General features: G+C 41.6%; 1 protein-coding gene and 1 non-coding gene across 2 annotated transcripts; one reads left to right on the top strand and one right to left on the bottom strand.

The window, feature by feature from the left end:
* Window positions 1–1,684: 1,684 nt before the first annotated feature.
* LOC102398197 (olfactory receptor 18-like) lies at window positions 1,685–2,664 on the top strand. The gene has a single exon (XM_045161887.1). It carries the CDS (start codon window positions 1,810–1,812, stop codon window positions 2,662–2,664), a length of 855 nt encoding a protein of 284 aa, XP_045017822.1. The 5' UTR covers window positions 1,685–1,809.
* Window positions 2,665–12,072: 9,408 nt separating this feature from the next.
* On the bottom strand, window positions 12,073–12,144 carry TRNAS-GGA. Its single transcript has one exon. It is a non-coding gene; the product is annotated as a tRNA-Ser (tRNA).
* Window positions 12,145–12,683: the final 539 nt, after the last annotated feature.

Raw genomic sequence — 12,683 nt, 5'->3', positions numbered from 1 at the left:
AAAAGTTGGCTTAAAGCTCAACATTCAGAAAATGAAGATCATGGCATCCGGTCCCTTCATTTCATGGGAAATAGATGGGAAAACAGTGGAAACAGTGTCAGACTTTATTTTTCTGGGCTCCAAAATTACTGCAGATGGTGACTGCAGCCATGAAATTAAAAGACGCTTACTCCTTGGAAGGAAAGTTATGACCAACCTAGATAGCATATTCAAAAGCAGAGACATTACTTTGCCAACAAAGGTCTGTCTAGTCAAGGCTATGGTTTTTCCTGTGGTCATGTATGGATGTGAGAGTTGGACTGTGAAGAAGGCTGAGCGCCGAAGAATTGATGCTTTTGAACTGTGGTGTTGGAGAAGACTCTTGAGAGTCCCTTGGACTGCAAGGAGATCCAACCAGTCCATTCTAAAGGAGATCAGCCCTGGGTGTTCTTTGGAGGGAATGATGCTGAAGCTGAAACTCCAGTACTTTGGCCACCTCATGTGAAGAGTTGACTCATTGGTAAAGACTCTGATGCTGGGAGGGATTGGGGGCAAGAGGAGAGGGGGACGACAGAGGATGAGATGGCTGGATGGCATCACCGACTCGATGGACGTGAGTCTGAGTGAACTCTGGGAATTGGTGATGGACAGGGAGGCCTGGCCTGCTGCGATTCATGGGGTCGCAAAGAGTCAGACACGACTGAGCAACTGATCTGATCTGATCTGATCTGAAATCAGCATTTTGTACATTTTTTCAAAACCTTCATGTGGCAAAGCCCAAATATAAGCAATTTTGTCAATCATTTCAATAAACTGAAAAAAAAAAAAGAAAAACAATAAAGAAGTATTAGTTCACCAGCAAAGAATGGACTCCAAAAAATGTAAAGTGGTCTCACACATTAGACATTTAACTGAGTTGATATGGAAACAAATAATACTGTATACGATTTAAAAAAAATTCAAGAACGTTTCTAAAATTTCATTATCATTTAATCATTGACAATGCTCTGTATGCTAATGCCATAATTATAGTCACTAGTGCTGTATGATCACGTGCACTGAATTAACCCATACAGATCAAATTTTTAAGTCCACCAAAGTCAAGTAAAATATATACTAAATGATTTTTAAAATGCAACCCTGATAATTGAGTAATCACTTATTTCATGAAGGAGGGAAGACAGGAAAACCAATAATAAAAGTCTGAATATCACCTAAATATGTTTTCTGATTGTGAACATTCATTTTTAGTTTAGAATCCAGATGAACAGTTCCTTCATTTCATAGAGATGTAAAAATATTCCAAATAAAGGAAATAACTAGAATTTAATTTAAATAAAATAAGATTTATACAAATATGTTTAATATCTTTGAATTATATTTTTTCTTAAACGGGGAAGGGAATTTCTCTTTCTGTATTACTTCTAAAGAAGTAGGCTGTATTTAACTGAGATCATAGATGTATTACCTCTAATGTTCTTGTTCCCTTTCACTTTTCTGTGAAGTTTTATAATCTAAGAGTTTATAGACAGATGTGTATAACAGAAACCAAGGAGGAAAATTTCTAAGCAAATGGAGTTTGTCACAGTAAGAAATATTCTGGAGGAACAGGAGTGTATAATCTTGGAAATAAGTTGCTTGAATCCAAAATATGGACACAGTGTTCAATGCCCATTTACTTATTTCCTTTGTTTCCAGACCTCTTTTCTTTTTCCAGAGGTGTCCAAGATACACAGAACTGGAAATTTAACAAGCATCTCAGAATTCTTCCTCCTGGGCCTCTCAGATGATGCAGAACTGCAGCCTTTGCTCTGTGTCCTCTTCCTGTCCATGTACCTGGTGACCGTGCTGGGGAACCTGCTCATCATATTAGCCGTCACCTCTGACCCCCACCTCCACACCCCCATGTACTTCTTCCTCTCCAACCTGTCCTCAGTTGACATAGATTTCATCTCCACCACTATTCCCAAGATGATTGTGGACATCCAATCTCACAGCAGAGTCATCTCCTACGGAGGCTGCCTGACACAGATGTCTATTTTTATCCTTTTTGCGTGTATGGATTGTCTGCTTCTTACCGTGATGTCCTATGACAGGTTTGTGGACATCTGTCACCCACTGCACTACACGGTCATCATGAACCCACGCCTCTGTTGCTCCTTAGTTTTGGTGTCCTTTTGTGTTAGCCTTTTGGACTCCCAGGTGCACAATGTGATTGTGTTACAACTTACCTGTTTCAAGGATGTAGAAATTTCTAGTTTCTTCTGTGATCCTCCTCAACTGCTCAACCTTGCTTGTTCTGACACTTTCACCAATAACATAGTCAGCTATACTATCGGTGCCTTGACTGGTTTTCTCTCTATCTCAGGAATCATTTTCTCTTACTATAAAATTCTTGTCTCCATTCTGAGAGTCCCCTCATCAGGTGGGATGTACAAAGCCTTTGCCACCTGTGGTTCTCACCTGGCAGTTGTTTGCTTATTTTATGGAACAGGCCTTGGTGAGTACCTCAGCTCAGCCATCTCACAGTCTCCCAGGAAGGTTGCAGCAGCTTCTGTGGTGTACACTATGGTCACCCCCATGCTGAACCCCTTCATCTACAGCTTGAGGAACAAAGACATCAAAAGGGCCTTGTGGAGGTTCCTGGCAGCACAAACTCAACTTAGGACCTGGAAACCCATTTGAGTGTATACTAGAAAATGTAACAAAACTAAATCTGGAGATCTAAAAATTCTACCTTTCCCATGACACCATTTTTATAGCTCTTATGGCCTTCATGTCTCTCCTCACTTTCTACCTGAATATTACTTCTCCTTATGGTTTATCCCCCTGTGCCAGTGCAGGAGACACAAGAGACACAGGTCCAATCCCTGAGTCTGGAAGATCCTTGGAGGAGGAAATGGTAACCCACTCCAGTGTTCTTGACTTTGAAATCCCATGGACAGAGGAGCCTGGTGGTTTACAGTCTGTGGGGTTGCAAAGAGTCAAACAAGACTGATCACGCACAAACACACACATGGTTTAACATGATAGTGGGGAGTTCTAAGAGCCTTTTTGTATCAAAATCACTCCTCGAATGAATCTCATTATATCTATGGAGATTCTATACTTTATCTTTGGTAGCCCAAGCATCCTCAAAAAATGAATGATTCCCCTTTATATACCAAAAATTTACAAATATTTCAAGCTCTTATATACTTTCAATAGTAAATTCTACTATTCAAATCTGTACAGGCTGTTATGTGAGCTGCATGTCACTGCTTCTCAGCCTTGGCTTTTATTGCAATCTTCCGGGAAGTTTAAAATACTGACCACTGGGTTTCACCACCAGAATTTCTGATTCAACTGAATTTGGGTGTGATCCAAGCATGAGAATTTTAAAAAGCACTCAGGTGGTTCTAGTGTGTGCCCAAGGTTGACAACTACTGATCCAAGTCAAGCCTCTCTTTCAAAGGTGACGTTTATGCCTTGAGTCCTAACGTTGTTCATGGACAAATGCTGAAGATCAAAAAGAGATCACAGTTCAAAGGGGGGAGATATGAGGACCCTGATGTGGTAATAAGCAATTTATTTTCCCCATTATTTCCAATAAATTTCTTCACATATCTTCTCTATGTTGTACACCTGGCCTTTGCTTTAGGGTGGGGCATTTGAAATCATGTTCCATCTTGTAGTCTATGTTCCATCAATGTCCATCTTTGTTCATCTTATGTACATTGAACAGTGGTCTGTAAATGTCTCTTTGCTCTAAAAGTTCAATGGGTCCCTTTATACCCCTCCAGCCCTGGTGAAGTAGCTTCCTCCTTCAGTTATGATCACTATGGCACCACTTTTCTCTTCCTTGTCTTTCAGTCTTTCAATAACTTTTTAACCAACTCTCTATATTAAATGTTCCTCTGTAAACAGCTAATTGGTTTATATTGCTTTTTTGACTGAAGTTTTACTGATATTGTAGCATGGGCTATAAAAATACATTGCATGATGCTTTCAGTTACATAATTATAAAACATGCAAAGATAATAAGGGTGGTTATCCAGAATATGTCTTAGTCATGGGTAACCAACTGGAAAATAGGTGATGATATTATTTTTCCAATTACACATGGCTCTAATGATGCCTAAAGGTTTTTAAATCACCAAAGTCATCACAACAAATGTATCTTCTTTTATGTAACTGTAGGATTGCAAAGGACCATATTGTCAGAAAGCAGAGTGTTTCCTTTGAGCAGTGGTATTCTGGTTAGGACCTCACCATGCTTCCCTGTCTTCAGTCAGGATAACTCAGTCTTTGGGCTCCTTTTGTTTTCTACAAGATGGGTTTCCAATACTTCTTAGAGATGTCACACATCATTTTTGCAGTAGTTATCTTGGTGTTCTGAAAGCTTTCCATAACTAGATTAATTTGCTTTGCATTTTCCAACCAAGGATAAACTGTTATCAACTGAATTGATAAGAAACATGAATAGTAAAGAAGGGAATCCATGTAACAGAAGATGAATTCATATTATTCAGTGGGAAAAGATATAGCCCATTAAAATTACTAGTACTTTTAAAATATAATATTAAATATATGTCCTAAAATATTATATTTATTCTCCATTCATCCCAGCCAAATGATAGGCAAGGAACCTTGGAAAAGGACAAAGAAAAGTTGCTTTTGTGTGTATACAGTTTAATTTCAAGTGCATTCTGTAAATTTTTCTAGCTGTTGCTTTCAGACTGCACCATCTTAAAATTTCTAAAGATAAGTGAACATATGAATTTTTCAATTTGAGTATATTATAATAGAATATACACATTTGAGTATTACTCTTAAACTTTCTACAACATTCATGAAATGCCTTTCCATGATGTACACCATTGGTAAGATGAGAGTAAATACACTTGCAAGACAAAATTGGGTGAAATTACTGCTATATTTAAAAAGGATAACCAACTAGGACCTACATAAAACTATGCTCAATATAATGTTGCAGTCTGGATGAGAGGGGAGTTTGGGGGAGAATAGTGCATGTATTTGCATGGCTGAGTCCATTCACTATTCACCTGAAACTGAAAGGTTGTTGCTGAACCATGAAAGACACTGGGATTCTTGGCCTCCACAGGAGAAGAATTCAATCCAGGGCCAGAGACAAGGAAGATCACTCAGAGCTTTTGTGTAACAGAGTTTTATTAAAGTATAAAAGGGATAGAGAAAGCTTCTGACATAGACATCAAAGGGGGCAGAAAGGGTACCCCCTCACTAGTTTTAGCAATGGAGTTATATACTTTTAATTAGTTATTCAGTTCACTTCAGTTCAGTTGCTCAGTTGTGTCCGACTCTTCGTGACCCCATGAATCGCAGCACACCAGGCCTCCCTGTCCATCACCAACTCCTGGAGTTCACCCAAACTCATGTCCATCAAGTCGGTGATACCATCCAGCCATCTCATACTCTGTCATCCCCTTCTCCTCTTGCTCCAAATCCCTCCCAGCATCAGGGTCTTTTCCAGGGAGCCAACTTTTCACATGAGGTGGCCAAAGTACTGGAGTTTCAGCTTTAACATCAGTCCTTCCAATGAACACCCACGACCGATCTCCTTTAGGATGGACTGATTGGATCTCCTTGCAGCTCAAGGGACTGTCAAAAGTCTTCTCCAGCACCACAGTTCAAAAGCATCAATTCTTCAGGGCTCAGCTTTCTTCACGGTCCAACTCGCACATCCATACATGGCCACTGAAAACCATAGCCTTGACTAGACAGACCTTTATTGGCAAAGTAATATCTCTGCTTTTCAATATGCTGTCTAGGTTGGTCATAACTTTACTTCCAAGGAGTAACCGTCTTTTAATTTCATGGCTGCAATCACCATCTGCAGTGATTCTGGAGCCCAAAAAAATAAAGTCTGATACTGTTTCCACTGTTTCCCCATCTATCTGCCATGAACTGATGGAACCAGATGCCACGATCTTAGTTTTCTGAACGTTGACCTTTAAGGCAACTTTTCACTCTCCTCTTTCACTTTCATCAACAGGCTTTTTAGTTCCTCTTCACTTTCTGCCATAAGGGTGGTGTGATCTGCATATCTGAGCTTATTGATATTTCTCCCAACAATCTTGATTCCAGCTTGTGTTTCTTCCAGCCCAGTGTTTCTCATGATGTACTCTCAGTTCAGTTCAGTTCATTTCAGTCGCTCAGTTGTGTCCAACTCTTTGCAACCCCATGAATCGCAGCATGCCAGGCCTCCCTGTCCATCACCATCTCCCAGAGTTCACTCAGACTCACATCCATTGAGTCGGTGATGCCATCCAGCCATCTCATCCTCTGTCGTCCCCTTCTCCTCCTGCCACCAATTCCTACCAGCATCAGTCTTTTTCAGTGATTCAACTCTTCACATGAGGTGGCCAAATTTGGAGTTTCAGCTTTAGCATCATTCCTTCCAAAGAAATCCCAGGGATGATCTCCTTCAGAATGGACTGGTTGGATCTCCTTGCAGTCCAAGGGACTCTCAAGAGTCTTCTCCAACACCACAGTTCAAAAGCATCAATTCTTCAGCCCTCAGCTTTCTTCACAGTCCAACACTCACATCCATACATGACCACTGGAAAAACCATAGCCTTGACTAGATGGACCTTTGTTGGCAAAGTAATGTCTCTGCTTTTCAATATACTATCTAGGTTGGTCATAACTTTCCTTCCAAGGAGTAAGCGTCTTTTAATTTCATGGCTGCAGTCACCATTTGCAGTGATTTTGGAGCCCAAAAAAATAAAGTCTGACACTGTTTCCACTGTTTCCCCATCTATTTCCCATGAAGTGATGGGACCAGATGTACTCTGCATATAAGTTAAATAAGTAGGGTGACAACATACAGCCTTGATGTACTCCTTTTCCTATTTGGAACCATTCTGTAGTTCCATGTCCAGTTCTAACTGTTGCTTCCTGACCTGCATATAGGTTTCTCAAGGGGCAGATCAGGTGGTCTGGTATTCCCATCTCTTGAAGAATTTTCCACAGTTTATTGTGGTCCATACAGTCGAAGGCTTTGGCATAGTCAATAAAGCAGAAATAGATGTTTTTCTGGAACTCTCTTGCTTTTTTGATGATCCAGTGGATGTTGGCAATTTGATCTCTGGTTCCTCTGCCTTATCTAAAACCAGCTTGAACATCTGGAAGTTCACAGTTCACGTATTGCTGAAGCCTGGCTTGGAGAATTTTGAGCATTACTTTACTAGCGTATGAGATGAGTGCAATTGTGTGGTTGTTTGAGCATTCTTTGGCATTGCCTTTCTTTGGGATTGGAATGAAAACTGACCTTTACCCATCCTGTGGCCACTGCTGAGTTTTCCATATTTACTGGAATATTGAGTGCAGCACATTCACAGCACCATCTTTCAGGATTTGAAATAGCTCAACTGGAATTCCACCACCTCCACTAGCTTTGTTCATAGTGATGCTTTCTAAAGCCCACTTGACTTCACATTCCAAGATGTCTGGCTCTAAGTGAGTGATCACATCATCGTGACTATATTGGTCATGCAGATCTTTTTTGTACAGTTCTTCTGTGTATTCTTGCCACCTCTTCTTAATATCTTCTGCTTCTGTTAGGTCCATACCATTTCTGTCCTTTATGAGACCATCTTTGCATGAAATGTTCCCTTGGTATCTCTAATTTTCTTGAAGAGATCTCTAGTCTTTCCCATTCTGTTGTTTTCTTTGCATTGATCGCTGAGGAAGCCTTTCTTATCTCTCCTTGCTATTCTTTGAAACACTGCATTCAAATGGGTATATCTTTCCTTTTCTCTTTTTCTTTTCACTTCTCTTCTTTTCACAGCTATTTGTAAGGCCTCCTCAGAGAGCCATGTTGCTTCTTTGCATTTCTTTTCCATGGGGATGGTCTTGATCCCCATCTCCTGTACAATGTCACAAACCTCCATCCATAGTTCATCATGCACTCTGTCTATCAGATCTAGTCCCTTAAATCTATTTCTCACTTCCACTGTATAATCATAAGGGATTTGATTTAAGTCATACCTGAATGGTCTAGTGGTTTTCCCCACTTTCTTCAACTGAATTTGGCAATAAGGAGTTCATGATCTGAGCCACAGTCAGCTCCTGGTCTTGTTTTTGCTGACTGTATAGAGCTTCTCCATCTTTGGCTGCAAAGAATATAATCAAGCACACCGGCTGAGATGGACCATGCAGAATCATGGCTGAGAGGAGCTACCCCTCCCCCAAGGTCAGAGGCGGCCACCAAGAGTACCAGGCTCTGTCAACACAAGAGTGGCCGAGAGGAGCTACCCCATGTCTGAGGTCAGAGGAGGCAGCTGAGAGGAGCAACCCCACGTCCAAGGAGCAGCAGCTGCATGGGCAAAGGAGGACCGAGAGGAGCTACTCCACGTTCAAGGTCAGGAGGGGTGGCCGTGAGGCAATAACCCTCGTCCAAGGTAAGGAGCAGTGGCTGCACTTTGCTGGAGCAGCCCTGAAGAGATACCCCACGTCCAAGGTAAGAGAAACCCAAGTAAGACAGTAGGTGTTGCGAGAGGGGATCAGAGGGCAGACACACTGAAACCATAGTCACAGAAAACTAGTCAATCTGATCACATGGACCACAGCCTTGTCTAACTCAATGAAAGTAAGCCATGCCATGTGGGGCCACCCAAGACAGGAGGGTCATGGGGGAAAGGTCTGACAGAATGTGGTCCACTGGAGAAAGGAATGGCAAACCACTTCAGTTTTCTTGCCTTGGGTACCCCATGAACAGTATGAAAAGGCAAAATGATAGGGTACTGAAAGGGGAACTCCCCAGGTCAGTAGGTGCCCAATATGCTACTGGAGATCAGTGGAGATATAACTCCAGAAAGAATCAAGGGATGGCGCCAAAGCAAAAAAAATACCCAGCTGTGGATGTGACTGGTGATAGAAGCAAGGTCCGATGCTGTAAAGAGCAGTATTGCATAGGAACCTGGAATGTCAGGTCCTTGAATCAAGGCAAATTGGAAGTGGTCAAAAAGGAGATGGCAAGAGTGAACGTCAACATTCTAGGAATCAGTGAACTAAAATGGACTGGAATGGGTGAATTTAACTCAGATAACCATTATATCTACTACTGTGGGCAGGAATCCCTTAGAAGAAATGGAGTAGCCATCATGGTCAACAAAAGAGTCAGAAATGCAGTGTATGGATGGAATCTCAAAAAGGACAGAATGATCTCTCTTCGTTTCCAAGGCAAACCATTCAATATCACGGTAATCCAAGCCTATACCCCAACCAGTAACGCTGAAGAAGCTGAAGTTGAACTGTTCCATGAAGACCTACAAGACCTTTTAGAACTAACACCCAAAAAAGATGTCCTTTTCATTATAGAGGACTGGAATGCAAAAGTAGGAAGTCAAGAAACACCTGGGGTAACAGACAAATTTGGCCTTGGAGTACAGAATGAAGCAGGGCAAAGGCTAATAGAGTTTTGCCAAGAGAATGCACTGGTCATAGCACACACCCTCTTCCAACAACACAAAAGAAGACTCTACACATGGACATCACCAGAAGGGCAAAACCCAAATCAGATTGATTATATTCTTTGCAGCCAAAGATGGAGAAGCTCTATACAGTCAGCAAAAACAAGAGATGACTGTGGCTCAGATCATGAACTCCTTATTGCCAAATTCAGACTTAAGTTGAAGAAAGAATTAGTTATTACAGTGAATCAAAAGAATGTCTGGAGATTGTAAAGACCTTACTAGACCCACTCCCATAATTTACATTTTAGATAACAGGATTAGCCAGAAGTTTTTTTCCAGAGACTGTTCTCAAGAAGGATACATTATTGTTGTATAATCCTAAGGAATGTAGAGGGGAAAAAAAAAACTTTGTCCTTTCCTCCTCCTTGAGAATTAATCCAGATCCCTCTCTCCTTGGGGACCCCCGGACTTCTTATCAACCTGCCTAGAAATTGACTCTCTCATTCCCCTCTTTTCTTTTAGGAGAATTATGTTGCCAAGGGAAAGGAATGTCATTTTTGTTCTATAACTACTTCCTGCTGTTTAGGGGCATGGTCCCTAAATTGCTGAGGCAAACTAGTCTCCTAACCCTCATATTGAAGGTCTCTGATCCAGGAACCCCAAGTAATAGTTGGAGGAGGCTGTGGCACTTGTAGGAGTTTGGACAACCATTTGTAACTTAAAAGCTTTCAGACAGAAACAAATCCCATTATACAGTTACAGATGTAAGCCAAAATAGTCATTAAACCAAGTTAAAATCAAAATTAAAAGTCACATTATGTCCATAGTTAAATCAGTCCATCTTAGGATTGTTAGATGTGATCACAGAGTTGAAAGTCCTTTCCTTGAAGTGGAGAAACCCACCATGGGAAGTCTTCCACTTGATGAGGAGGGGAGTGCTCGGCAGACCCAGCAGTTAGACCGATTGTGGAATGCAGTGTAGGAGTGAGCCCAGGACAGGAAGGCATTTTCTTGAGGGTCAAATGGCAGACTCAGGACCTCTGGAGTCAGCAGAAGTAAGCACACATAGATTATCAGGCCCACCTGAAAAGTACAGTCAGAGCATACAAAGTAAAGACATAAAATGATGTCACTTAGTTCTGGTCAGAGTGCCGCCTCTTAACAAGAGTGTGATGCACCCATGAATCAATTCCTGGCACTTTGACAGCTGTGGGAGAAGAAAGAATAACCTGGTAAGGGCCTTCCCAGACGGGCTCAAAAGATTGCCCCCAGATCCCAATGTTTTTATCAGGACCTCTGTTCCTGGTTCAAATAGAGGCTTGCTTGACTCAGAGGCTGGGTCAGGAGTCACCTCCTGAAGTTCCATTAATGCCTGTTGAAAAGCTGAGAGCTGAGTTACATAATTAGCTAATTCACACAAGCTGGAATCAAGATTGCTGGGAGAAATATCAATAACCTCAGATATGCAGATGACACCACCCTTATGGCAGAAAGTGAAGAGGAACTAAAACGCCTCTTGATGAAAGTGAAAGAGGAGAGTGAAAAGTTGGCTTAAAGCTCAACATTCAGAAAACGAAGATCATGGCATCTGGTCCCATCACTTCATGGGAAATAGATGGGGAAACAGTGGAAACAGTGTCAGACTTTATTTTTTTGGACTCCAAAATCACTGCAGATGATGACTGCAGCCATGAAATTAAAAGACGCCTACTCCCTGGAAGGAAAGTTATGACCAACTTAACATATTCAAAAGCAGAGACATTACTTTGCCAACAAAGGTCCGTCTAGTCAAGGCTATGGTTTTTCCAGTGGTCATGTATGGATGTGAGAGTTGGACTGTGAAGAAAGCTGAGCACCGAAGAATTCATGCTTTTGAACTGTGGTGTTGGAGAAGACTCTTGAGAGTCCCTTGGACTGCAAGGAGATCCAACCAGTCCATTCTGAAGGAGATCAGCCCTGGGATTTCTTTGGAGGGAATGATGCTGAAGCTGAAACTCCAGTACTTTGGCCACCTCATGCAAAGAGCTGACTCATTGGAAAAGATTCTGATGCTGGGAGGGATTGGGGGCAGAAGGAGAAGGGGACGACAGAGGATGAGATGGCTGGATGGCATCACTGACTCGATGGACGTGAGTCTGAGTGAACTCCGGGAGTTTGTGATGGACAGGGAGGCCTGGCGCGCTGTGATTCATGGGGTTGCAAAAAGTCGGACACAACTGAGTGGCTGAACTGAACTGAACTGAAGGCTTTGGAAATTTTTCCATTGAGCCTTTTCAGAAATTAGTAATCATCCAATTGTGGACTGTAACCATCCTTTATCAGTAATCTTTCCTCCTCCTTGAGAATTCAAGATCCCTCTCTCTTTAGGGACCCCCAGACTTCTTATCAACCTGCCTAGGAATTGACTCTCTCAAAACTATCACATTGGCTATACCACAGCACAAAATTGAAAGTCCAAAAGAAAAAATAAATCAGGTTAAATAAAATGATTAAAAAACAATGTGAAAATTATTTCATTTAAAGTGAAAGTGAAATCGCTCAGTCGTGTCCAACTCTTTGGGACCCCATGGACTGTAGCCTACCAGGCTCCTCCCTCCATGGGATTCTCCAGGCAAGAATACTAGGAGTGGGTTGCCATTTCCTTCTCCAGGGGATCTTCCCAACCCAGGGATTGAACCCAGGTCTCCTGCATTCCAGGCAGACGCTTTAACCGCTGAGCCACCAGGGAAGCCCATTTCATTTAAAGATGTTCCCAAATGACTAGAAAATGGGATAACTTAGACTTCATCTTGTCATATAGGACAGCTTTTTGTGACTGATCCATTTCATTGTCCTCATTCTGGCGATTATCCCATTCCATTAAATCTTCTGGAACAGTGTGAACACAATAGACATTCTTCTGGAGGCAGGTGCACATGTTTTCCAACAAAAATAGAGAATAAGTTTTTTTCTAGCTTTATTGAGATATCAATGACATAATATTGTAAAAGGTTCAGACTGTAAAGAATCTGACTACAATGCAGGAGACCTGGGGTTCAATTCCTGGGTCAGGAAGATCCCCTGGAGAAGGGAATGGCAACTCACTCCAGTATTCTTGCCTGGAAAATTCCATGGACAGAGGAGCCTGATGCGATACAGTCTATGGGTTGCAAAGATTCGGACATGACTGAGCAACTAACACTTTCATTTTCAAGATGTACAATAGGATGTTTTGATACATGTATATATTGTGACATATTTACCAAAATATTTTACTGTGCAAACAAC

The sequence above is a fragment of the Bubalus bubalis genome, chromosome 9 (genome assembly GCF_019923935.1).
Source record: "Bubalus bubalis isolate 160015118507 breed Murrah chromosome 9, NDDB_SH_1, whole genome shotgun sequence".
NCBI lineage: Eukaryota > Metazoa > Chordata > Mammalia > Artiodactyla > Bovidae > Bubalus > Bubalus bubalis.
Note: the sequence above shows the minus strand (reverse complement) of the source record. Positions and strands in the feature narration are given on the sequence as shown.

Bases quoted from the DNA above. Each gene is read 5' to 3' on its own strand.
- LOC102398197 (XM_045161887.1), top strand. From the start codon at position 1,810: ATGTACCTGGTGACCGTGCTGGGGAACCTGCTCATCATATTAGCCGTC.